This window comes from Somniosus microcephalus, chromosome 11 (genome assembly GCF_052327205.1).
Source record: "Somniosus microcephalus isolate GS21.2 chromosome 11, FLI_Smic_1.0, whole genome shotgun sequence".
Lineage (NCBI taxonomy): Eukaryota > Metazoa > Chordata > Chondrichthyes > Squaliformes > Somniosidae > Somniosus > Somniosus microcephalus.
In genome coordinates, this window is record NC_140997.1 from 168,448,966 (window position 1) to 168,476,171 (window position 27,206).

At 48.8% G+C, this 27,206-nt stretch overlaps 1 protein-coding gene and 1 pseudogene across 5 annotated transcripts in view; one reads left to right on the forward strand and one right to left on the reverse strand.

Annotated features, from left to right (window-relative positions):
• The window catches only part of LOC147110976 (contactin-4-like), a 2,035,446-nt gene that overhangs the window by 522,973 nt on the left and 1,485,267 nt on the right, over positions 1–27,206 (forward strand). For all 5 annotated transcript variants that reach the window (XM_086001418.1, XM_086001414.1, XM_086001417.1 and 2 more), the window contains exon 3: positions 2,085–2,211. In XM_086001418.1, the coding sequence (XP_085857544.1) occupies positions 2,085–2,211 (127 nt within the window). The remainder of the gene's footprint in view (positions 1–2,084; positions 2,212–27,206) is intronic.
• LOC147110978 (small ribosomal subunit protein uS7 pseudogene) lies at positions 8,159–20,789 on the reverse strand (annotated as a pseudogene).

The following is a 27,206-nucleotide window of genomic DNA, read 5'->3' on the forward strand; positions in this document are numbered from 1 at the left end:
CGGAGCAGGTTCGAGGGGCCATTTGGACTACTCCTGCTCTCAATTTTTATGTTCATATCTTCAATGTTCTCCATGCTGTATATCCTTTCCTGACAGCAACACATTCACCCCATATGGCTTAGCATGTTGCCATTGTGTTTGACCTTCCAACCCATAGCTGCGACTACTCTAACTGCTTACCTCCGTTCTGCTTGTCCCTTCTCCCTCTTCCCACTTTATACTTTTGCTTCGCTCCTCTTCCCCGCAAACATGATAAATTGCGTGTTTCTTTAAAAACTGAACTGCCTGTTCTCCTGGCTCAGTGCTGGAAAAAAAAACAAAGAACAACAGGTGGCCCAAGAGTGGCAGAAAATTGAACAAGTTGTGAAGAGAAAAGGCCAAAGTGAAGTTGTGAGCAGCAGGAAAGGGAGGAGGAGGAGGAGCAGAAGCTAGACGGGCTAAACTTAAAATAAAGCTTCAAAGTAACATCAAAAGTTAAAATTAAGAAAAATGTAAATTGGAAATTAAATCTCAAACCTAAAATTAAACTTAAGCTTACCTATAGCAAACCAATCTGGAGAACAGAAAAACATGAACAAAATTTAAATGAAAATTCTTTGCAGCGTCACCTGGTGAAACAGATCTCGGTGACAGAGCTTAGAGGAGCAGCAGTGCTACCTATTACTGTATTGGGAGGATTAAAGTGTAAGTGTAGATAACCTGCAGTCAATTACAGGCTAAAAGTAATAACCAGACATTGTACCCATGCTTCCCACCCAAAAGCGTGACACGGGAAGTAAGTGTGACGAGTTAGGAAGTGCAAGAAAGACGCAAGATTTTTAATATACTATAGACAGGTATTAAGAGGAAGAATAGTTCCATGAATTTTATCAAAAGCTGCTGAATTTTACCTCATTTTGACATTGATGCTTTATTGTTGTTCTGGATGAAATGAGTAAGGAATGGGATTGACCTGCTTTAATGAGAACACACTTTAAGTCTTTCGTGGAAAAGAGTGTAAATACAAATTATGATTTGTTTGAAATGCTTAACCCATCTTTATGAATTGATCCCAGGAGTTTTCATTATTTCCAATGGGAATTCACAGCTGGTTTTGGACACTTTAAATTGTCAAATGCTCATTACAAGTTCTCTTCGCAACACATTTCATATGTTGGCAGCTGCATTTTCTTATTTTTCAGGATTTAAAAATTTTTATATTTTGGGGGAAACAGATGGGTGGGAAAAAAATTGACATAGCCTGAATATGGAATGAAGTAATCTTTGCGAAACACATGTCATGTGTTGTATAACACAACATAAGGGCTGTGACATTAAAAGCGATTGCTTTTTTAAATTAAAATGACATTCCTTTTTTGGGGGAGTGGTAGAGCTCATAAAAATGCAGATGACTAATTATATGCCTTTCAAAAGATAGTGGAAATAGACTTGCATTATAATCACTGTATGATTAAACACCAGGCAATACACTCATTAACTTGTGCTGCAAATGATTTGATATATATTTGCACAAAGATAACATTTCAAAAACTAGAGGTGTTATTTAATTGAAATGGCTCTCTTAATTAGACAATAATCATTAGTTCTGGATGCTTTTAGCTAATTTTAACTTTCTTTGTATAATCATCTTAGCCTGTACTTTCTTAATCGTGGACTGCCATAGCTACAAACATCACTCTAGTTGACAATGTTAACAGTGATGTTTATATTGTTTTCTCACTTATTCTAAGGACTATTCTGGGAAAGCATAGAACAAACCTAATATATTATTTAAAAGAAAATAGAATTTGGTCGTCATTTCAACTAAAATTTGTTTCATTTATCTATCTTTCTTCCAATTCATAATAAGAAATGGAAACAGTGTAGATGCAGGAGCACAGGAACGACATATTGACAATCCTTCTCATGCATTACACACTATCCTGCTGTAAATGGAAGTGATGTGTGTTGTCTGCTTGCGGTTTTTTCTCTTAATGGTTTTACAGTTCTTTTGTGTCGGTTATTTCCTGTGACTGATGGCACCCTTATGCTAACAGTCCTTTTGTGCGTAACCTAATACAGTCTGTTTCTTTTTATTGACACAGAGAATGGCAAGCCACATGGGCCAGTTTTTATCCAGGAGCCAAATGACATTGTGTTTCCTGTGGATTCCGAAGAAAAGAAGGCAACACTGAACTGTGAAGCAAAGGGGAATCCAACACCACATTACAGGTTTGCTGGCAGTATCTTTATCCGTCCCTGAATAAAAGAAAGGCTGGATGGTGTCCTTTTAAACATTCATTGAAATATTGTAACAGGAATTGGACAGCATGATTCGAGTAGGTGTTTGCTGCTGGATCTGGATAAGATGAATTAAACACAGCAGCTGTAAATAATCATTCCATAAGGATTAAGAACAGTGCCAGTATTTGTACCTCAGTTAATTGGTAATTAATTAACATGAATTGAACATATTGCGGTTGTTTTTTTGCTTAGCTTCCACTGCACAATAATATTTTCTGTATGTAGTCACACTATGCATATTTCCTCCATCACTTTATTGCAGCATTATATATGAAGGCAGGATAAACAATGTTGGGGAGGGGACCAAAATAGTAACCATACAAATTGTAATGTCACCATCTGAGTCATTGAAATGTGAGTTGATTTCAGATAGATCCGAATGGGAAAGTAAAATATTCACCTTGAATTATGTTAGTGTGTTCCTCAAAAAAAACAAGGCAAGCTAAGAAACCTGTTTTGACACAATTGATTGCAGCTGACTTGGTGTAATATGATGTCACCAAAATGATTTGTAGTTGAAAAATAATCACCCTATAAGTAATGCCTTGACGTACACAGAGGATATGTGGTGTAATGTGAAGATAACATTTTCTCAGATAAAAATCCTGAATTTGATACATTTTCAACAGTCCTTTTTAGACTTGGAATATTATTGATCTGAAGGCAAGTATGTGTATCTTATTAAAAATGATCAGAAGCAATGTTGTATTGTGAAACTTTCTATCAGCAAACCCAACAAATCAATCTGTTCTATAACAATGTAATCCATCACTTTGTGATGCTTCTTCCATTGTTTTTATTTCCTATAACCACATTTTTGTGTTAATTTTAAATTCCGTTCACCCATCACCCTGTGCTCGCTGACCTACATTGGCTCTAAATCTAGAAATGCCTCAATTTTCAAATTCTCATCCTTCTGTTCAAATTCCTCCCTAGCTGTGTGACCTCCTCTGGCCCTCCAACCCTCTGAGATATCTGCGCTTCTCTAATTCTGACCTCTTGCGCATACCTGATTTCTGTTGCTTCACTGTTGCCAGCTGTGCATTCAGCTGCCTGGGCCCTAAGCTCTGGAGTTCCCTCTCTAAACCTCTGTGCATCCCTACCTCTCTCTCTCCTCCTTTAAGTTAGGTAAAACCTGCTTCTGTGACTAAGCATTTGGTCACTGTCCTAGTATCTGATTATGTGGCTCGGTGTCAAACTCTGTGTGATAACTTTTGTTTCCCCTCCTGTGAAGCGCCTTGGGACATTTTACTGTGTTAAAGGTGCTGTATTGCCATTTATTTAATCAACCTGTAATCCCAACATATTTTCATAGAACCAAGTAGGTTTATTGCACAGAAGCGAGCATTCAGCCCATCATGCTGTCGTATGAGAAGAGATTGAGTAAACTAGGCCTGTGTTCTCTTGAATTCAGAAGAATGAGAGGGGATCTCATTGAAGCATACAAAATTATTATAGGGCTTGATAGGGTGGATGCTGGGAAAATGTTTCCCTTAGCTGGGGAGTCTAGAACCAGGGGCCACAGCCTCAAGATAAAGGGAAGGCCATTCAGGACTGAGATGAGAAGACATTTCTTCACACAGAGGGTGGTGAACCTTTGGAATTCTCTACCCCAGAGGGCTGTGGAGGCTCAGTCATTGGGTATATTCAAAACAGAAGTCGATAGATTTCTGACTAGTAAGGGCATCAAGGGATATGGCGATAGGGCCGGTGAATGGAGTTGAGGCAGAAGATCAGCCATGATCTCATTGAATGGCGGAGCAGGCTCGAAGGGCCGAATGGCCTACTCCTGCTCCTAGTTCTTCTGTTCTTATGTTCTCATGCCTACTTATTGCTTGAGCAATGCAAAACTAATCTCATTGCCGCATTCTCTCTCCATAGCCCTAAATCCTCCTCTACTTCTATTATTTCTCCACTTTTCCTTTAAGAGATGCAGTGTTCCCTATCTTAACTGTTCTTTATTGTAAAACATTTCATGCTTTCTATGTAAAGAAATATCTCCTAACCCCTCTCATCACTAACTCCCCATTTTTCCTAACAAGACTTTTCATTATCTTAAAAAAACTGTTAAATCTATCTAAGCCTTCTTTGCTCCAATGGAAATAGCCCCAGTATCTTGAGTCTCTCTTCGTAACTATAGATTCTCGTCCCTGCCAGCATCCTGGTGAATCTGCTGTGCATTTGCTGTGGCTTTAATGTCCTTTACGGTGGAAGCAGAATTCATAATAGGATAAGTATTTGAAAAAGGAAATTTTAAAAGGGTTGGGGAATGGGACTAGGTTGATAGCTATTGCAGTGAGCTGGCATAGAGATGGGTGGAATGGCCTCTTTTTTTACAAAATCCTTTGGTTACATAATGGGGTGTACAGAACTGCTCACAGTACTCTAACAATGGCCTAAACATTGCGTGTACAAATTTAGCATTACTACATTGCCTATAATTATAAAGCACAAAATACAATTTTTATGGCTTTTTTACTGCACTCACTCGCACTTTCAAGGAAGTATGCATTTTCACCCCAAAGTCTCTCTTCCTCCTCACCCTTCACAGCCTCTTTCTATTCAGTGTAAACTTCCATGTCTTGTTTTTCCTTCCAAAACTACATCTCAGAACACTTCTCTGCATTAAACTACTTATTTGCCTAATCTACTAATTGATGTTCTCCTGAAGTCTTTGAACGTCCTCTTCACTGTTTGCCAACCCCCCGACTTTTATATCCTGAGCATATTTTGACATTGTGCTCCCTACATCCAAATCATGTATATCTGGAATTTAAAAAAAAACTTGCATCTGTGTGCACTTCTTATCTACAAGAACTTACTTTCTTTTGTCATATTTCTGTCATTTGTTTGTGTTCTATTTTCCATTGCAACTCTCTATGTTGACATGAAGAATGGAAACTTGTTGCATTGTAATTACACTCTATCACCAGTAGTGGCACTGTAGTGCCTTGGTTTTGCATTAAAAACATAAGGGGCCAGAAATTCCAGGCCAGAAGCGTGAGTACGGTCGGGTTACTCACGCATCTGGCCGTTGGAAATGCTGGCGTTCAGCAGGAACAGCGCATGCGGGGAACGCCGGCATTTCCAGACCCGAGGTCTATTCACAGCGCGTGCGACTGCACAGGCAGCGCTTGCGCAGTGAACTTTGTAGATTTCACTGATGGATTCAGTGAGGGTAACTCCCTAGAACTTACACGTGAAAAAAGCAAGTGTAAAGTTGTTCATTGGCTGGGGAAGGAGATATATTTTATGGAGGAGCTTATGAAATGCAATATTTAGGTTTGGGAAAGGGAGGGAAGTTATTTTAAGAAATTTTAAGTAAGTTTTAAACTTTAATTTTTTTTTTTTTAAACGGGTTTTCAGAACGGTAGGTAGAAGGAGCAATTGTGGCTGTGTGAATGGAATGTGAGAATGAGTTATGTATGTATGTCCACATATATTCCTTTACGTATATGTATGTATGCTTTATATTCCTTTACTAATGTGTATGAATGTATGTTTTTAATTATGATTTTCCAATAAGTTACTTTCTCTGAAAGTCATAATTAAATAATACATTCATACACATAAGTAAAGGAATATATACATAACACGCAAAGGAATATATACAGACATACATACTTTCAGAAGCTCCACGATAATAAATATCTTCCTCCGCAGCCTCTGGAGCAACTGTACCCATGCTTTTTTCATGTGTAACTTGTAATGACTTGACCTCACTGAAAGCATTAATGAAAGCGGCGAATTATACTGCGCACGCGCTGCCTGTGCAGTCGCACGCGTTCTGCCTCTGAACCCCTTCGTTCAGAGGACAGGAAATGCCGGTTTTCCCCACATGCACTGTGCATGCTGAAAACCGGCATTTCATCCAGCCAGATGCGTAAGTACCCCGACCGTACTCGCGCATTTGGAAGGGAATTACTGGGCCAACATTTTACATGTCAATAAAATGAAAAATTTAACAATTGCACGACTTGCCCCCTCGCATCTGCGACTGAGGGTCCAAGGAGGTGCATTGCGCAAGAGGTCATCATCGTACGTATCCTCACACTGTTCCCTTTGGGGAACTGTATGAAGTGGTGGAAGGATTTATGGCCGTGATTAACGCTCATTCCGTGACCGTAACCATCTTTGAACCAGCCATTAGGGTGGTTAGTCCTATGGCGGGAGGGTTTTACGGGCTCCCACAACCCATCTGAGGAGGGGGGCCACCAACACCCACGGACGCAAGTATCCCGCTGGATGTCCACCCAGAATTTAAAGTTGGAACTCCGACTCCACTTGCCGGGACTGTCTGGAGTGGGGTTCAAAACCCTACTCCTTCTGGCCCAGCGGCGGGGATGCTTACTGCTACGCAAAAGGCCCACTCCGCACAAAAGGTGACACCCATACGTTTCCTGCGCCTTTTCCCTCCCCGTGACTGGAGCCCTATGCTGCCATTTCACGTTGCTAATCGGATTGGGCCTTTGTCATAGCGGTAGGATCCCCGCCGCTGGGCCAGATCAGGGTAGGGTTTCGAACCCCGCTCCAGACAGTCCCGGCAAGTGGAGTCGGAGTTCCGGCTCTAAATTCTGGGTTGACATCCAGTGGGATATTTGCGTCCGTGGGTGTGGGTGGCCCCCCCTCCTTGTATAGCTTGTGGGAGCCCGTAAAACCCTCCCGCCATAGGACTAACCGCCCTAATGGCTGGTTCAAAGATGGTTACGGTCACGGAATGAGCGTTAATCATGGCCATAAATCCTTCCACCACTTCATACAGTTCCCCAAAGGGAACAGTGTGAAGACACGTATGACGACGACATTGCTAAATAAATAAATGGAATTAAAAAAATTCTTTTAGGGCTTTTAAAAGTCTTTAAATTGCTTTAATTCTGTTTAAAACTACTTCAGATTACTCAAAATAATGTAAACATTTTAAAAAGTTTATGAAAGTTACCAAAATCTTCAAAAAACTTCCAAAAACCTATTTAAACTGCTGCTTTGCATGTAAAAATGGTTAGCAGCTTGACAGAAACATTGGGGGCGTGTCCAGTGAAACTGAGACCTCAAGGGGCGTGTCTCACTTGCACTGCACGCTCCTGACTTCAGTGGTCTATAGCAAGCGTGTCAAACTCCTTTAATATGGTGAGCCTGATCCAATATCCTGGCATTAGGCATGGGCCACATTCAGCGAAAAGTTATCTGGACACATGATTTCTGCAGCTTTTCGCATGCTGTTCCTCAAAACTTCTTCCTCAGAAAAGGGTTTCAATGAAGCAGATTTTTCAATAAGATCATGGCTGAACTTTTACATCGAGTGGAGTTGATGTAAAAGTTCAGCCATGATCTTATTGAATGGCGAGCAGACTTGAGCGGCCGTATGTACTGCTCCTGCTCCTATTTCTCATGTTCTTATGGGCAAACACAAAGTTCACCTAAACAGCCACATCACTTATGTGCCGAGCATTCGTAAACACTCATTTGCTGTTGTTTTAATGACTGAGCTAATTCAGAAAATTTATCTTTACCTAACTATCTTGTGTACTTACCATATTTCTCAACATGGTTTGCTTACATTTTTGAATTATATATTCTTTCACCAATTCTATCTGTTGCTTACCAATCAATCATGTTGGATTTCCATTCTCTCTCTCTCTCTATCTCTCAATTCTGTTTCAATGAGTGGACTTATGGGCTACTAGCCAGTACTGCATGGTATTAGCAAATCAAATAAAAAAGTGAAGTGCCTGGGACTGCTGTGTGCCATGATGCCAACATTCTGTTCAATACTTAACTCTACCATGGGATCCAAATTTCTATCACCTACTCCAAAAACAGATTCCACCTGGGCCCAGCAAATCACATCTTTCAGCTGTTGCCATTTATTTTCTTCTTAAACGCTTTTATTAGATAATGCAGGGAACAGAAATGTAGACTGACGGTTGTTCTTAGCCACACACTCCAGTTCATCCTTCTTTGAGATGAGCTCTTAGCAGCATTGATGAGCGCTTCAGCCAGGCACTCTGAAATTGTATTAATCTTCCTGAGTACTGCCTCTTTGGCCACAGTGCACAGTAATTAGAGAGCCTGGTTAACGTGCCACAATGGTGACTGATCAACAGCCTGCCTCCTCACGGTGCTAACTCAGCTAGGACGGGTAGCATCTTGATAATGGGATTCACCAACAGCTGCAGTGGGTTATCATGGATCAGTAGTTGGATAATCTCGAAGGTGTGCTTCACAGTGCACATGGTCATTGTTGCCCCGAGCATCGTTATGGAGTTGGCCAGATGCTCCATGATGGGGCACTGGGCTTTGCGGAAACTTTTTGCAGCGTAGCACCCAGAGCTGTGGGGAAGGTACCTTGCATGTTTCTCTTTGACAGCGATGTAGCCTTGTAGGGAAATGTTGTTGATCTGAACTTTACCTCGGGTTTTTGTAGCCGCAGGCACAGTCTCTCACAGTCTGCTCCAACTACTCCACTCAGGATCTGCGACCCCAGGTTCGATGAAAGTGTACATAGAACCATAGAAACATAGAAGATAGGAGCAGGAGTAGGCCATTCGGCCCTTTGTGCCTGCTCCGCCATTTAATGAGATCATGGCTGATCATGCAAATTCATTACCCTGTCCCTGCTTTCTCCTCATATCCCTTGATCCCCTTAGCCTTAAGAAATATATGTAACTCCTTCTTGAATATATTTAATGAATTGGCCTCAACTGCCTTCTGTGGTAGAGAATTCTACAGGTTCACCACTCTCTGGGTGAAGAAATTCCTCCTCATCTCTGTCCTCAATGGCTTACCCCTTATCTTTAGACTGTGACCCCTGGTTCTGGACTCCCCCGCCATCGGGAACATCCTTCCTGCATCTAGTCTGTCTAGTCCTGTTAGAATTTTATAAGTTTCAGTGAGCTCCCCTCTCATTCTTCTAAACTCCAGTGAGTACAAGCCCAATCGACCCAATCTCTCCTCATACGTCATTCCTGCCACCCCAGGTATCAGTCTGGTGAACCTTCGCTGCACTCCATCCATGGCAAGAACATCCTTCCTCAGATAAGGCGACCAAAACTACACACAATACTCAAGGTGTGGTCTCACCAAGGCCCTGTACAACTGCAGCAAGACATCCTTGCTCCTGTACTCGAATCCTCTTGCTACGAAGGCCAACATACCATTTGCCTTCTTAACCGCCTGCTGCACCTGGACAAGGACACCTAGGTCTCGTTGCACTTCCCCTTCTCCCAATCCATTGCCGTTCAGATAATAATCTGCCTTCCTGTTTTTGCCACCAAAGTGGATAACCTCGGATTTATCCACATTATACTGCATCTGCCATGCATCTGCCCAATCACCGAACCTATCCAAATCATACTGGAGTTTCTCTGCATCCTCCTCACAGCACACACGCCCACCCAGCTTTGTGTCGTCTGCAAATTTGGAGATATTACATCTAGTTCTCTCGTCTAGATCATTAATATATATTGTGAATAGCTGGGGTCCTAGCACCGAGCCCTGTGGTACCCCACTAGTCACTGCCTGCCACTCGGAAACAAACCCGTTTATTCCAACTCTTTGCTTCCTGTCTTCCAACCAGTTCTCTATCCAAGTCAGTACCTTACCCCCAATCCCATGTGCTTTAACTTTACATGCTAATCTCTTATGCGGGACCTTATCGAAAGCCTTCTGAAAGTCCAAATATACCACATCCACTGGTTCTCCCTGATCTATTCTACCAGTTACATCCTCAAAAAATTCCAGTAGATTAGTCAAGCACGATTTACCTTTTGCAAATCCATGTTTACTTTGTCCGATCCTGTCACTGTTTTCCAAGTGCTCTGCTATTACATCTTTTATAATGGACTCTAGCATTTTCCCCACTACCGATGTCAGGCTTACCGGTCTATAATTCCCTGTTTTCTCTCTACCACCTTTTTTAAATAGTGGGGTTACATTAGCTACCCTCCAATCCATGGGATCTGTTCCAGAGTCTATAGAATTTTGGAAGATGACCAGCAATGCATCTACTATTTCTAGGGCCACTTCCTTAAGTACCCTAGGATGTAGATTATCAGGCCCTGGGGATTTATCGGCCTTCAATCCCATCAATTTCCCTAACACCATTTCCCTACAAATACTAATTTCATTCAGTTCCTCCTTCTCATTAGACCCTATGTTCCCCGACATCGCTGGGAGGTTATTTGTGTCCTCCTTTGTGAAGACAGAACCAAAGTATGTATTTAATTGGCCTGCCATTTCTTTGTTCCCCATTATAAACTCCCCTGATTCTGACTGCAAGGGACCTACGCTTGACTTCACCAATCTTTTTCTCTTCACATATCTATAGAAGCTTTTACAGTCAGTTTTTATGTTCCCTGAAAGCTTACTCTCATACTCTATTTTCCCCCTCTTAATTACTCCCTTGGTCCTTTGCTGAATCCTAAACTGCTCCCAATCCTCAGGTTTGCTGCTTTTTCTGGCCAAATTATATGTCCTCTCCTTGGATCTTATGCTATCCCTAATTTCCCTTGTTAGCCACGGTTGAGTCACCTTTTTTGTTTTAGTTTTATGGCAAACAGGGATGAACAAATTCTGTAGTTCATCCATGCGATCTTTAAATGTTTGCCATTGCCTATCCACCGTCAACCCTTTAAGTAACGTTCCCCAATCCATCCTAGCAAACTCATGCTTCATACCATCGTAATTTCCTTTATTTGAATTCAGGACCCTAGTCTCTGAGTCAACTACTTCACTCTCCATTTCAATGAAAAATTCCTTCATATTATGATCGCTCCTCCCCAAGGGGCCTCGCACAACAAGATTGCTAATTAATCCCTTCTCATTACATAATACCCAGTCTAAGATGGCCTGGTCTCTAGTTGGTTACTCGACTAAATTGTTAGTCCAATCTATATGTAGATTAAAGTCACCCATGATAACTGCTGTGCCCTTATTGCACGCATCTCTAATTTCCCGTTTAGTGCCATCCCCAACCTCAGCATTACTGTTTGGGGGTCTGTATACAACTCCCACTAACATTTTCTGCCCCTTGGTATTTCTCAGCTCTGCCCATACAGATTCCGCATCATCAGAGATAATATCCTTCCTTACTATTGTGTTAATCTCCTTTTTAACCAGCAATGCTACCTCACCTCCTTTTCCTTTTTTCCTGTCCTTCCTGAATATTGAATACCCCTGGATGTTGAATTCCCAGACTTGGTCATCCTGGAGCCATGTCTCTGTAATCCCAATTATATCATATCCGTTTACATCTATTTGCGCAGCTAATTCATCCACCTTATTACAAATGCTCCTCGCTTTAAGACACAAAGCCTTTAGGCTTCATTTTTTAACACTCTTAATCCTTTTAGAATTATTATTTACTGTGGCCCTGTTTGATTTACACCCTTGATTTCTCTGCCTTCCACTTTTGCTTTTCTCCTTCCTGCCTTTTGTTTCTATCCTTGCTTCCCTTTCCTCTGTCTCACTGCACTTGTTCCCAACCCCCTGCCATTCTAGTTTAAACCCTCCCCAACATCATCAGCAGACACTCCCCCATGACATCAGTTCTGGTCCTGCCAAGGTGCAAACCGTCCAGGCTGTACTCGTCCCAACTCCCCCAGTTAGGCAGAGTTTTGGATGACTTCAGGCTTATGGAGGGTCGAACTAGGGAAGCTGGCCAGAAGTGCATTGAAATAGTCAAGTCTAGAGATGATAAAGGCATGGCTTGAACAGTTGGTGGCACTTCCTGCATATGTCGTTTTCCAGGACACATGAAGGGCTCGATTTTGCCAGGCCCGAGGAGGCGGTATTGGAGGCGTGTGAGGTGATAAAATTGCAAAAACTGGCGGGCAAGCCCGTTTCTGCCTCCGAGCAATTTTCCCATATGCGAGTTTTCTGACCCCGTCTCCATCCCACCTCCAAAAGGTGGGATAGGCCCTTAAGGCCCTTAACAACCACTTAATTGCCTCTATAATCCAATTTTGAGAGGCCTTTCTGATTTTTAGACATTTCCCCCATCCTACCCTCCTCCTCTGGAACACGCCAGTGAATCCTGGCGGCCTCACAATTGGATTGCTTACTAACAGCTGCAGCTCCACCACTAAAAAGGAATTTTCAGCAATCATCATTTGCAGGTGGCAGAACTTTGTTGTCTCAGGTCTGGGGAAACTTTTAGCAGGCACACTCATTGTTGTGGAAGTTTGGAGCCTGACACCCATCTCCAGTGTGACCTCCTGGGAAACGCCTCTCCCCACCTTGACTGAGCGCTTCCTCAACTGAGGTATATAGCAGAAGCATGGGAACCATTTATTTTCTTTCCTCCTGGACATCAGATTCAGAGGAAGACCAGCCGTGGCAGCAGCAGAACCCTGAACAACAGCAGCACCAACAGCAGGAGCAACAATAGGAGCGCCAAGCTGCTGCTCACCCACCTGAAACTGCACAGGCCAGAAGGCACCAGCGCACAACCACATTGCTGCCCGGGATGCAAGGGACGCACTCATGTTGGCCAGACTTGCTTAGCCTGCACAATCAAACACTTTTGTCTCACACCTTCTTACCAGAGCATCGACAATGGACAAGAACCTGTGGATTCCTATCACTCTGACCACCATACTGACAATTGCAAGTCACCCTAAGCCCTGAATGTGAAAGTCCTATTTGCGAAATGACATGGGCCATAACTTCAACAGTCTGCCATTAAATCTGTTTATGATACCATGATAAGGATGGCTGGTCCAAATACAATACATCACAGCACCCAAGTGACTACCCTTGTGACTACCTATGCATTATCTTTCTCTTACACATGCTCCTACATGGTGCTTCCCCTGTAACTTCAGCAGATGTGGAGGCCCCTTGCTCACCTTTCTTGCTGCTCCTGACTCGACGCCTTTGGCGGGCGTCCTCTGGGGTTGGGAACCTGTGAGGGCTCAGCAACAGTCTGCTGCTTCTGCAGCTGTGCAGGGGCTGAGACGCCCATCTCAGTTTGGTGAGGACTCTGGTGGGGCTCTGACCGAACATTTTGCAGTGGCATGATCGTGTGAGTACTTGGAGAGGAGCCCCCACTTCCTTGTTGTCTGCCACCAACATCCATCTCATGGGTCAGCCCCACTTCAGAGATAGCAAGTGGCTTGACAGCACTTTGCTGCACTTCAGGGGCGCCATGAGGACCCGTTTCTGCACTGGAAGTCCTACTCCAGAGGACTTCCATGAAGGTCTGGTTTCTATGCTCAATAGCTGACCTTCGCTCTTCAGGAGATGTCATTCTATTCTGAACAATGACCATGTTTTCAAGACCTTGGTGACTAAGCTCCTCCTTGGCCATAGCCATCCTCTCCCCTACAGCAGCCAGCCTTACCATGGAGTTAGCCATCCTTTCCACGGAGGTTGCCATCCTTTCCGCGGTGATGCGGTCATGCAGCAATGCCTCCACAAAGGCTCTGCTCATGTTCGCTATGGACTCCTCCATTCACTCCACACTTGCAGTGACCCTGGAGACAAAACCTGCCAGAGACTCCTGCACCTGTTCCCGGAGTTCCAGCACCTCTCTCCTTCTGGATGGACCCGGAGGCACAGGGTCGACATGCAGCTGAGCCGAGCTGGCAGAGTCCGGCGCCCTCCGACGAGGACACTCCACTGCTGTCCCTGCCTCCACCATCTGCTGATGCTCACTTGTGAGCTGTGATACACCAGGTGACAACACTACTCTATCTCGCGAAGGTCCCACCGAGGTGTGAGTGTCTGCGCTGGTGCTGGGTGCGCTGAATTCTGTTGACGCTGCGTCCTCAAAAGTTGCAGCTTCCTCTGAGGAGTCTGGAAGCTCAGGCTCTTCCTCTTGGACAGTGGGGATGGGGGCTTTCAATAGTCCTGTGGGGGAGTAAGGGAAATAGTTAGAGATGTGAGGTCAAGGTTACATGAACATTGAATCGTGCAGATGATCATAAGTCAATCTGTTAGAGCATCAGATTCATTATCAGTGACTCATGCAATGTCAATGAGAGAGATGCCAAACTAATCTGTCACCAGCTTGCTGTGATGCGCCCGTTTGTCGGTCCCCCACTTGGGAATTCTCCTCGATCCCGGCGATTTCCAGGGCCGCCTCCTCCCAGGCGGTGAGCTGGGCTACTGAGGGTGGCCTTCCTCCTGTCATGGCACTTTGCCTCTTATTGTGGGCTCTCTTTTCCTGCAATGAGGGTCACAACTGGAGTTTGAGTGAAAATGTAGGAGTGAGTGTAGAGAATGCATAGCATAGATGCTTAGAAGGAGATTAAGGGCCCTCCCTGTGTGTTGCAAGTTGTTGCTGTTGTTGCATCATAGTGATAGGGAGCGTGAGGGCTACATGGTCGAATGGTTAAGTGAATGTTACCATAGAGAGAGAGGCAATGGGTAACATAGAAGAAGATAGGAGCAGGAGTAGGCCATTGGGCCCATTGAGCCTGCTCCACCATTCAATGCGATCATGGCTGATCATCCAAATTCAGTACCCGGTCCCTGCTTTCTCCCCATACCCCTTGATCCCTTTAGCCTTAAGAAATATATCCAACTCCTTCTTGAATATATTTAATGAATTGGCCTCCACTGCCTTCTGTAGTAGAGAATTCCACAGGTTCGCCACTCTCTGGGTGAAGAAATTCCTCCTAATTTCTGTCCTAAATAGCCTACCCCTTATCCTTAGACTGTGACCCCTGGTTCTGGACTCCCTGACCATCGGGAACATCCTTCCTGCATCTAGTCTGTCCAGTCCTGTCAGAATTTTATAAGTTTCAATGAGATCCCCTCTCATTCTTCTAAACTCCAGCGAGTACAAGCCAAATCGAACCAATCTCTCCTCATACGTCATTCCTGCCATCCCAGGTATCAGCCTGGTGAATCTTCGCTGAATTCCTTCCATGTCAAGAACATCCTTCCTCAGATAAGGTGACCAAAACTGCACACAATACTCAAGGTGTGGTCTCACCAAGGCCCTGTACAATTGCAGCAAGACATCCTTGTTCCTGTACTCAAACCCTCTTGCTACGAAGGCCAACATACCATTTGCCTTCTTAACCGCCAGCTGCACCTGCATGCTTAAGTTCAGCGACTCGTGCACAAGGACACCCAGGTCTCGTTGCACTGCCCCTTCTCCCAATCTATTGCCATTCAGATAATAATCTGCCTTCCTGTTTTTCCACCAAAGTGGATAACCTCACATTTATCCACGTTATATTGCATCTGCCATGCTTCTGCCCAACCTGTCCAAATCATTCTGGAGTTTCTCGGCATCCTCCTCACAGCACACACGCCCACCCAGCTTTGTGTCGTCTGCAAATATGGAGATATTACATCTAGTTCCCTTGTCTAGATCGTTAATATATATTGTGAATAGCTGGGGTCCAAGGACAGGTCCCTGCGGCACCCCACTAGCCATTGCCTGCCACTCGGAAAAAGAGCCGTTTATTCCAACTCTTTGCTTTCTGTCTGCCAACCAGTTCTCTATCCAAGTCAATACCTTGCCCCCAATCCCATGTGCCTTTACTTTATACGCTAATCTCTTATGCGGGACCTTATCGAAAGCCTTCTGAAAGGCCAATTACACCACATCCACTGGTTCTCCCTTATCTATTTCACCAGTTGCATCCTCAAAAAATTCCAGTGGATTAGTCAAGCACGATTTACCTTTTGTAAATCCATGTTGACATTGTCCGATCCTGTCACTGTTTTCCAAGTGCTCTGCTATTACATCTTTTAAAATGGACTCTAGCATTTTCCCTACTACTGATGTCAGGCTTACCGGTCTGTAATTCCCCGTTTTCTCTCCACCACCTTTTTTGAATAGTGGGGTAACATTAGCTACCCTCCAGTCCATGGGTACTTTTCCAGATTCAATCGAATGTTGGAAGATGATCAGCAATTCATCTACTATTTCTAGGGCCACTTCCTTAAGTACCCTAGGATGTAGATTATCAGGCCCTGGGGATTTATCGGCCTTCAATCCCATCAATTTCCCTAACACCATTTCCTACAAATACTGATTTCTTTCAGTTCCTCCCTTTCATCAGACCCTATGTTCCCCGACATCTCTGGGATGTTATTTGTGTCCTCCTTTTTGAAGACAGAACCAAAGTATGTATTTAATTGGTCTGCCATTTCTTTGTTCCCCATTATAAATTCCCCTGATTCTGACTGCAATGGACCTACGCTTGACTTCACCAATCTTTTTCTCTTCACATATCTACAAAAGCTTTTACAGTCAGTTTTTATCTTCCCTGCAAGCTTACTCTCATATTCTATTTTCCCCTTCTTAATTAATCCATTTGTCCTCCTTTGTTGAATCCTAATCTGCTCCCAATCCTCAGGTTTACTGCTTTTTCTGGCCAATTTATATGTCCTCTCCTTGGATCTTATGCTATCCCTAATTTCCCTGGTTAGCCACGGTTGAGTCAACTTTTTTGTTTTATTTTTATGCCAAACTGGGATGAACAAATTCTGTAGTTCATCCATGCAGTCTTTGAATGTTTGCCATTGCCTATCCGTCGTCAACCCTTTGAGTGACATTCCCCAATCAATCCTAACCAACTCGCGCATCAGACCATCGTAGTTTCCTTTATTTAAATTCAGGACCCTAGTCTCTGAGTCAACTACTTCATTCTCCATCTCAATGAAGAATTCTATCATATTATGATCGCTCCGACCCAAGGGGCCTCGTACAACAAGATTGCTAATTAATCTTTTCTCGTTGCATAATACCCAGTCTAAGATGACCTGATCTCTGGTTGGTTCCTCGACATATTGGTCCAGGAATAACTCCTCCACAGTATTTTTACTAATTTGGTTAGCCCAATCTATATGTAGATTAAAGCCACCCATGATGACTGCTGTGCCCTTATTGCACGCTTCTCTAATTTCCCTTTTAATCCCCAACCTCCGCATTACTGTTTGGAGGTCTATATACCACTCCCACTAATGTTTTCTGCTTCTTGTTATTTCTCATTTCTTCCCATACAGATTCCACATCATCAGAGCTAATATCCTTTCTTACAATTGTGTTAATCCCTTCTTTAACCAGCAATGCTACCCACCTCCCTTTCCTTTTTGCCTATCTTCCCTGAATATTGAATACCCCTGGATGTTGAGTTCCCAGCCTTGGCCACCCTGGAGCCATGTTTCCGTAATCCCAGTCAAATCATATTCATTTACCTCTATTTGCGCAGCTAATTCATCCACCTTATTACAAATGCACCTCGCATTCAGACACAAAGGCCTAGAAATTGGGTTTTGGCTTAGCCAGGGCTTTAGCGCCGGAAATTAGTGCTGGCGCTAAGTCCCCTGCGCGCGCCAAAAATTCAGTGGCGCCGCGCCCAAACGGCTGCCGGCGCTACTGAAGGGTCTTAGCGCCTGGAAAAGGGCGCTAACTGCCGTTTCGCACCGCAATTCCGGCGCTGCGGCACCCGATGCGGTGCGGCAGGCTGGGGAAGTGCAGGCCTCCTCCTTCCGTTAAGGAGGAGCTGCCTGCACCCGGCCGCGGCCCGCGCAAATCTGCTTAAAAATGAGCCCGGCACCTCGGACAAGTGCCGGGCTTGCATCTGTTCCGGGGGCAGGGGGGAGAGAAGTCCGGGGAGGGAGCTGCGGGCAGGCGGCCGGCGGGAAAGCGGCCGGCCGCCGCGGGGCCTTTAATGCACCGGCGCTAACTGCAGTAAGGCACCTCTGACAAAACGCTGGTTGCGGCTGCCACGGGCAAGGCGGCCGCAACTCAATTTCGGAGTTCGGGCGGGTTACCACGGCAACCGGGACGCTGCGCACACCGATGACGTCATCGGTGCCGGCGCAGCGCTACCGGAGCAATGCCGATTTAGGGCCCCAGGGAATTTCACTACTGGCCATAACTCCGGCGCAAGGCCCTCTAGCGCCTCAAATGAGGCGCTAAGGCTCCTGAATTTTCAGCCGAAAGCCTTCAGGCTTGTTTTTTTAACGCTCTTAGACCTATTAGAATTATTATTTACTGTGGCCATGCTTGATTTAAACTGTTGATTTCTCTGACTGCCACTTTTGTTTTTCTCCTTCCTATCTTTTGCTTTTATCCTTGCTCCTTTTCCTCTGTCTCCCTGCTCAGGTTCCCAACCCCCTGCCATTTTAGTTTAAACCCTTCCCCAGAGCACTAGCAAACACTCCTGCTAGGACATCGGTCCCGGCCCTGCCGAGGTGCAAACCGTCCGGTTTGAACTGGTCCCCCCTCCCCCAGAACCGGTTCCAATGTCCCAGGAATTTGAATCGCTCCCCCTTGCACCATTCCTCTAGCCATGTATTCATCTGAAATATCCTTCTATTTCTACTCTGACTAGCGCGTGGCACTGGTAGCAATCCTGAGATTACTACCTTTGAGATCCTATTTTTTAATTTACCTCCTAACTCCCTATATTCAGCTTTTAGGACCTCATCCCATTTTTTATCTATATCGTTGGTACCTATATGCACCACAACAACTGGCTTTTCAGCCTCCCCTTCCAAAATGTTCTGCAGCCGCTCTGAGACATCCTTGACCCTTGCGCCAGGGAGGCAACACACCATCCTGGAGTCTCGTTTGCGGCCGCAGAAACGCCTATCTATCCCCCTTACAATAGAATCCCCTATTACTATAGCTCTACCCCTCTTTTTCCTCCCATCCTGTGCAGCAGAGCCACCCCTGGTGCCAGGAAGTTGGCTGCTGCTGCCTTCCTCTGATAAGCCATCCCCCTCAACATTACTCAAAGTAGTGTATCTGTTTGAGAGGGGGATGTCCACAGGGGACCCCTGCACTACCTGCCTGTGTCTAGTACTCTGTCTGTTGGTCACCCTGTCCCTTTCTGCCTGTCCAACCTTTGCCTGTGGTGTGACCAACTGCTTAAATGTGATATCCACAACGTCCTCAGCATCGCGAATGGTCCAGTATGTATCCAATCGCAGTTCCAGCACCGCAATGCGGTCTGCCAGCAGCTGCAGCTGGACACACTTCCTGCACACACAGTTGTCAGGGACACAGGAAGTGTCCCTGAGTTCCCACATAGCGCAGGAGGAGCATATCACGGGGCCGGGCTCTCCTGTCATGACTTACCCTTTAATTAATTGCAATTAAATTAAATCAAATCAATCCCACCAATTACACTACAGTTAAATGGTATATTTAAGGGCCCTGGTTTACCAACAGGCCCCGCTACACCACAGAGACCTTAAAAACTATAAACCACAGAGTTAAAGTTTAAAAAGAGAGAAATACTCACCAACCAATCACTTACCTGCTTTCTGGTGACGTCACACTTCGATTACTTTTTACTTCTCTCCCTCCCTCTGAGTTCGGAGATTGGAAATTAGTAAGCTCTGAGGCCTACCGGGTCTCCGCCATTCTTTTAACACCGCCGCCACTCAGCCGCCTCGTCTCCCACAGGTCCGCTGCCGCCACTCTGAGGGTGCAAGGATGTAAGTGTCAAGTGGGATGTAGAGGAAGATGTTGGCAAAGCAGAGTGCTGGTGAGGAGAGGTGATGGGGATCAGATTGAGGGAGATGGGAAAGTCATACTCACTTTTCCTGTGTGGAGAAGGTCATGAAACCTCTTCCTGCATTGCAGCCAGGTTCGGCGGCTCATCAATATGGAGTTGACCTCCTGGGCCACTTGCAGCCACACAGCTTTAGTCTGCTGGGGTGGCTTTTTTCTCCCAGAGGAAGGGAAGAGCACCTCCTTATTCGATCTTGCTCCCTCCACCAGAGTTTGGAGGGAGGGCTCATCGAAGCGTGGAGCACACTTTTGCCTGCTGCTGGACATAGTCGATCAATGAATTCCTTACTACAATCACCTTAAAGTTTGCAGTCTCCAGAAGTAGCAAGGCTGCTTGCAGGCCTTAAATCCAGCAGCACTGATGACATCATCGGAGGCGACTTTCTGTATGAAAAGTCTCATTGGGCCAGGGGTTCCCACACGCTGGAAATCAATTGTCCAATTGAGGGAAAATCGCACTTTTTCCCCACTTCACTTCAGAGTCGGGGTCCTGACACGAATGCCACCTGACACGCCCCAGCCCACCCACACTGGCAAAATCGAGCCCAATGGCTTTGGTCAACCCAATACTTAATTGGAGGAAATTTCTACACATCCAGTGCTGGATGTCGGACAAGCAATCTGATATTATAGAGATAGTGGAGGGTTCGAGAGAGATGGATGAGCGGGAGAGCTGAGTCTCAGCAGCGTACATGTGAAAACTGATGTTGTGTCACCGGACGATGTCACCAAGGGGCAGCATGTAGATGAGGGGGCCAAGGATAAATCCTTGGAGGACACCAGAGGTGACGGTGCGGGATCGGGAAGAGAAGTCATTGCAGGTGATTCTATGGCTGCAGCTGGAACGATAGGAATGAAACCAGGTGAATGCAGTCTCATCCAGCTGGACAATGGTGGCAAGGCATTGGAGCAGAATTTTGTGGTCAACCATGTCAAAGGCTGCAAACAGGTCCAGAAGGAATAGATTACCCTTGTCGCAGTCAATTAGGATGTCATTTGTGAACTTGGTAAGAGCCATTTCGGTGCTGTGGCAGGGACGGAGCTGAGGGATTCAAACAAGCAGTTCTGGGAAAGATGAGCACAGATTTGGGAGGCGACAACATGTTCACAAACGTTGGAGAGGAAAGGGAGGTTGGAGATAGGGCAATAGCTTGTAAGACGGCGGGATCAAGGGTTAGTTTTGTTGTGTATGTACCTTTAAGAGAAGAACTGATTCTATACTGCAGTACTGGCAGTGACCACCCCTGTATATAAAGCCATAGCAGGCTTCTGTATTTCAGTCTTAAGTTACCCTCTGTTCAGCTACAAGCACGAGCAGAGGGAGCAGCCAGACTTTGGAGAGTGGATTAAAGTGGTGGTCCCCTGACCAGGAAGAGGAGGAGAACGTTGGACCACCACCACCAACTCCACCATCATTACATCAACTGAGGTGCCTGGAGAGAGAGGACAGAGGAGGAGAAGGAGAAAGGAGGCCTACATCAACATCAACCAGGGGAGAGGCCTTTCTATCACTGCCTCCCCAATTTGGCCTCCACTTCAGGAGAGGGAGAGAGGGGAGAGAAACCAACTGCTTGAAAGGAGGGAAGAAAACTTCATCCGGAACATCTACAGGTGGGTGTTATTTGGGGCACTCTCCCAAGACTTTGTATTTTAGGTGGGGGGAGAAAAGAAGAAGCAAGGCCGGATCATCAAGGGGTGTAGTGTGTGTGTGCTCTTGTTAAAAGCTAGGCCACACACACCACTAATTAGCATCCCTTCTATTGCCTGCCCTGGAAGAGCTTGGAGCTGCCCAAGGTGAAGTCCTTAATTTAATTTAATTACATCGTTAAGACCTGTTGCAGGACTAAGCCTGGGCTTCTCCAGCTTTTCCAGGTGAAGACGTCTTCTCCCCCTGCCAGAAGACCACCATCACCAAAGACTTTTTCCATCGGAGAGTGCAACCCTGCCTACACCCACCCACCATCCTGAGTGGCAACACTGCCCTTTGCGGCCTCCCTCCTTCCCACCCCCCCACCTCTCTCTCTCTCTTTGTCTCTCTCTGCCTGTCTTTCTAAGGCACCTTAGTTTCATCTATTTTATTAATTGCCAATTGAGCAGAGGGGTGAGGGCTCCTCTCCCAATTTAAATCAATAAGGAGAGAGGTGTGTCCTCATTTTAATCAGCTCCCTCTGCTCAATAGAGGACAAAAAAAAAAAAATATATATATATATACACCGAGGCCATTAACACCTTCAGGCCTGTGACTTGGGGTGAGTGTAGCCCTTAAAAAAAGCACCCCAGAATGGCGACTGCATCTTCGCCGGTGGCGGGGCCAGCCGGGACCTATGCGAGAGTGGTAGCCACAGCCACAGCTGCTCCCGCTGTTCCTGCTGCCCCGTCACCTTTTCGATTAATAACGAAAAAGCTTGGGGTGAAGAGCTACACTCACCCCACTATGACCATCGAGGCCTGCGTCAAGGCCATGGCTGGGGTTGTCGGCCCCTCAGCCATCGTCGCGGCCTCGAAAATGTATGGGAAGGCTGTGTTCTTCCTGGGGTCGGAGCGGGCGGTGTCCCTGGCTGTCGCCAAGGGGCTCACCGTGGGCGGGACCTTCCTGCCGGTGGATCCTCTCGAGGCCACCGCGCAGAGGATCATTATTTCCAACGTCCCGCCCTATGTTCCTGGTGAGCTCCTCCTTCCCCATTTGCGACAACTTGGGGAGGTGAGGTCGGGGATCACGCCCATCCCGCTTGGCTTCCGGGAGGCCAGCCTTCGCCACGTCTTCTCCTTCCGGCGCCAGCTGTTTATCCAGCTGGCGCGGGAGGAGGACACTGAAGGGGCGTTCGTCGTCCTCCACGAGGGGACCGCCTACCGCGCCTTTTGGACGTCGGACGGTGTGAGGTGCCATGCCTGCAGGGAGGTGGGGCACATCAGGAGGAACTGCCCTGCCTCCAAGGCCGCCGGATCATCTCGTGCGGCCGAGGCTGGCGCCGCCGCCGCCGCCCTTCCCCCCGGATCTGCCCGCGCGTCAAGTACGTCTGATGCGCGGTTGACGTCGGGGGCCGATGCCACCAAGGCCTCCGGCGGGGGGGAGGGAGCGTGTCCGGCCGGAAAGAAGGCGCGGGGAAAAAAGAAGCACCTTGGGGCAGGCCCCCCCGTGGATGGTGAGCCCTTGCCCCTTGAGCCCCTTACACCCGCGCTCCTCGCGGAGTTGATCAGGGCAGATGTGAGCGGGAGGGGCCCCGTGCCCGAGCCTGTGGCCGCAACCGCCGCAGCGGTAATGCCAATACCTGCGGCCGGGCTCGGGCCCGAGGAACCCGACAAACCTGCTCCGCCGGAGGGAGTCGAGGAGGAGGCCTTTGCAGACATGGAGGTCTCCCTCGCTCCCTCCGTGCTAAAAAGAAGGCGCGACCCCCTGGATGAGGAGGAGGACCGGGAGGAGGAAAGTCCCTCCGAGCAGGGGGAGTCGTCGCCCGCCGCGGGTACTGCGCCCCCCCGCCCCCCCAGCGCTGTCGTCATCACCAGCGATCGGCAGGGGTCGCCTGTCCCTCGGGAGGCTGAGGCAGATGTGTCTGTCCAGCACGTGCCTCCCGGGGATGGGGATGAGACCCTGCCCGTGGGGGGGGTTGCGGAACAACCCGCGGCAGTAATTGAAGTTGACCTTTTATCGGTGTCGTTACCCCTCGCCGGGTCGGGCAGCCTGGGGGCTGGGTCGGGCGAGCTCGAGGATAATGAGCTCGCCCAATGCGACCCGGACGTCTCCCAGGGGATGCTCGTCCTGGTAGAGCTTTTAATTCAAAAACCCCCGTCCGCTGGGTCGGAGGTTGGTGGCGGGGAGGAGGATGGCCCCCTGGCTGCGTCTCTGGTGCCGGACGTACTGGAGGAGCTGGAAATTGTTCTCTCCCCGGTTTCTCCGGTCGTTCCGGCGTCTGAGGCGGAGGGGAGCTCTGAACCGCCGCCGTCTTCTGGCCCGGCACCCCTAGAGGAGCCCAGGGAGAAATCCTCTGCCGCCGATCCTGGGGGTGGGATCCGGGCGGAGGCGGGGCTGGCTGGCGCGGCCGAGTCGTTCGCTTCGCACTGCGCGGCGGACGGGTCGGCCGCTGGTGACGACCCCCTGGAGGAGGATGGGGACTCGGTGATGGGCACGGAGGACGATTCGGACTCCAGCGCCGACGTGGCGATGGATGACCTCGTGCCCCTTGCCGAGTCTCCCCTCATTTCCGTAAGGGAACTCCGGGATTTTATGGCCACGTGCCTGGGTCAGCGCAATAAGGTCCGGCTGGCCCTCGACAGGTGGTCGGAGCTGGCGCTGCTCATCGATTCCGTCCGCGCCGCCGTTAAGATCTTGGGCGCGGACGAGGGTGTGAACCCGCTCGAGCTGCGTCGGCTCACAACGTTTCTCACTGGGCTGCTGAGGAAGTGGCGGCGGACCAGCGGCTGCGCTTCCTCGCCCCGTTAGGTGTAGGTAGAGGTTGCACTATGCTTCTGACATGAAGATAACCATAGCCAGCCTCAACATCAACGGCAGCAGGGAGGCGCGCCGCAGATTCAATAACTTCTCGGTCCTTCGGGACGGGAAGTATGCGGTGTGCTTCCTGCAAGAAACACACACCGTTCCGGGAGACGAAGCCACGTGGCTCCTGGAGTGGCAAGGAGGGGTCAGCATGAGTCACCTCTCCAACAATTCCAGCGGGGTGGCTATCTTGCTGGCCCCGCATTTTCAGCCGGAGATCTTGGGGGTCAAGGAGCACGTGCCGGGCCGCTTGCTCCATGTCACTGTTCGCCTGGGGGGCGTGCCGCTCCATCTAGTGAACGTGTACGCCCCTCAGACTAGTGCGCAGCAAGTGCGCTTCTTCGAAGAAGTGTCCGCTCTCTTGGGCTCCATCGACGTGGGCGAGTGCGTCATCCTCGGGGGGGATTTTAACTGCACCCTCGAGGCGAGGGACCGTTCGGGTCCCCCGCGAAGCCCGGCGGCGATGGAAAAGTTGAGGGACCTGGTTGGGTCCTTCGACTTGGTGGACGTCTGGCGAAATCTCCACCCCAACTCCAGCGCCTTCACTAGCGTGAGGTCTGGGGGAGGAAGGTCCAGAATCGACCGCCTCTACATTTCCCGGGCGTTTGTCTCCTGCGTTCCGGCAGCTTCCATGCGGCCGGTGCCGTGCACGGACCACCACCTGGTGTGGGCGGAGCTCGCTCCGCTGCGCGCACGGTGGGGGTCCGTGTACTGGCATTTTAACAACCTGCTGCTGGAGGACGCACGGTTCCGGGATTCGTTTCGTCGATTCTGGGCCGACTGGAGAAGGAAGCAGGGGGGCTTCCCCTCCTTGAGGCTATGGTGGGATGTGGGCAAGGCTCACATCCGTCTCTTCTGTCAGGAGTATGCGAAGGGGTCGACCAAGAGGTGGGAGGCCCGGGTCGGGCGGTTGGAGAAGGAGGTGCTCGACCTGGAGTCCCGTCTCGGTCAGGTCGTCGAGGACCCGGCCCTGCGGAAGGTGTACGAAGAGAAGAAGGGCGCGCTGAAGGACCTGCAGCTCGTCGGGTCCCGAGGCGCGTACGTGAGGTCGCGGATCCAGCTCCTGCGGGACCTGGACCGCGGCTCCCCCTTCTTCTACTCGCTGGAAAAAAGACGGGGGGTCCGTAAGCAGCTCTTGGGGCTGCTGGCCGACGACGGATCTCTGGTCTCGGATCCGGAGGGAATCAGCGCGGAGACCCGCGCCTATTATGGGGCTCTGTTCTCTCCGGGTCCGTCCAGCGAGGATGCGCGCAGAGTTTTGTGGGAGGACCTGACGAAGGTTGGCCCGGAGGGCGCCGAAAAATTGGACGCTCCGCTAAGTCTGGCGGAGCTGACCGGCGCCCTCCGCCAGCTCTCTAGGGGAAAGTCCCCGGGGCTGGACGGGCTGACCGTGGAGTTCCACAGGGCGTTCTGGGACGTCTTGGGGGGCGACTACGCGCGGGTCCTGGGGGAAAGTTTGGCGACCGGGGAGATGCCCCTCTCTTGGCGCAGGGCGGTCATTGTCCTGCTGCCTAAGAAGGGCGATCTCCGCCTCCTTAAGAACTGGCGCCCGGTCTCCCTCCTCAGCACGGACTATAAAATCTTTGCCAGGGCCATGTCTGCTCGCCTTGGCACCGTGCTGGCCCACATGATCCACCCCGACCAGTCCTACACGGTCCCGGGCCGGACCATCCACGATAACATCCATCTGGTCCGGGACCTGGTCCACCACTCCCAGAGGGCTGGTCTGTCGGTCGCCTTCCTTTCCCTGGATCAGGAGAAGGCGTTCGACAGGGTGGATCACGAGTATCTCTTCGGGACTCTGCGCGCATTCGGGTTCGGGACGCATTTCGTCGCCCGGATCCGACTTCTGTACGCCGCCGCGGAGTGTCTGATTAAAGTTAACGGGTCCTTGACGGCGCCCCTTCGCTTCGGGAGGGGGGTGCGTCAGGGATGCCCCATGTCCGGTCAGTTATATGCCATTTGCGTGGAGCCTTTCCTGCGCCTCTTGCGGAAGAGGTTGACGGGACTGGCTCTGCAAGGGCCGGGCGTGGAGGTGGTCCTCTCGGCTTACGCCGATGACGTGCTCCTCACGGTCACGGATCCCGCTGACTTGCGGAGGATGCGGGAATGCCAGCAGATTTACTCGGACGCATCCTCCGCCAAGATCAACTGGGAGAAATGTTCCGGACTCCTGGTGGGTCAGTGGCCGGTGGACTCCCTGCCGGAGGAGTTCAGGCCTTTCGCCTGGAGCACCACGCACCTCCTCTATTTGGGAGTCTACCTTAGCCCTGCCGAGGACGCTTGGCCGGCGAACTGGCAAGAGCTGGAGGCCAAAGTCACCGCTCGCCTAGGACGCTGGACAGGACTGCTCCGAGTGTTGTCCTACAGGGGTCGAGCGCTGGTCATAAACCAGCTGGTGGCCGCCATGTTGTGGTGCCGGTTGGTCACTTTGATCCCTCCCCCTGCGTTTGTCGCCAAGATTCAGAAGAAGCTCATCGACTTCTTCTGGGACAAAAGGAAGCACTGGGTCTCTGCCGCGGTTCTGTGTCTCCCGCTTAGGGAGGGCGGTCAGGCGCTGGTGTGCCTTCGCACCCAGGCTGTGACTTTCCGTCTTCAGACGCTGCAGAGATACCTGTACGTCGAGAATCCTCCGAGATGGTGTGCGCTGGCGACGTTTTTCTTCCGCCAGCTGCATGGCCTCAATTACGACACGCAGCTCCTGTTTGCGAAAGTGGGCAGCAGGCGTGCCGGCCTGCGGGAGCTGCCTGTCTTCTACCAGGAACTACTATGGGTTTGGAACTACGTCGCTTCCAGACGGAGCTCTCCCCCGTCAGGAGCGGCGGCTCTCCTTCGGGAGCCGCTGCTCAGGAATCCGCACCTCCACGAACACGGGTTCGGGCGGCTGGCGGAGGGTAGGGCTGTGGCTGGCAAGGTGACCAGAGTCGGGGACCTGCTCGATGG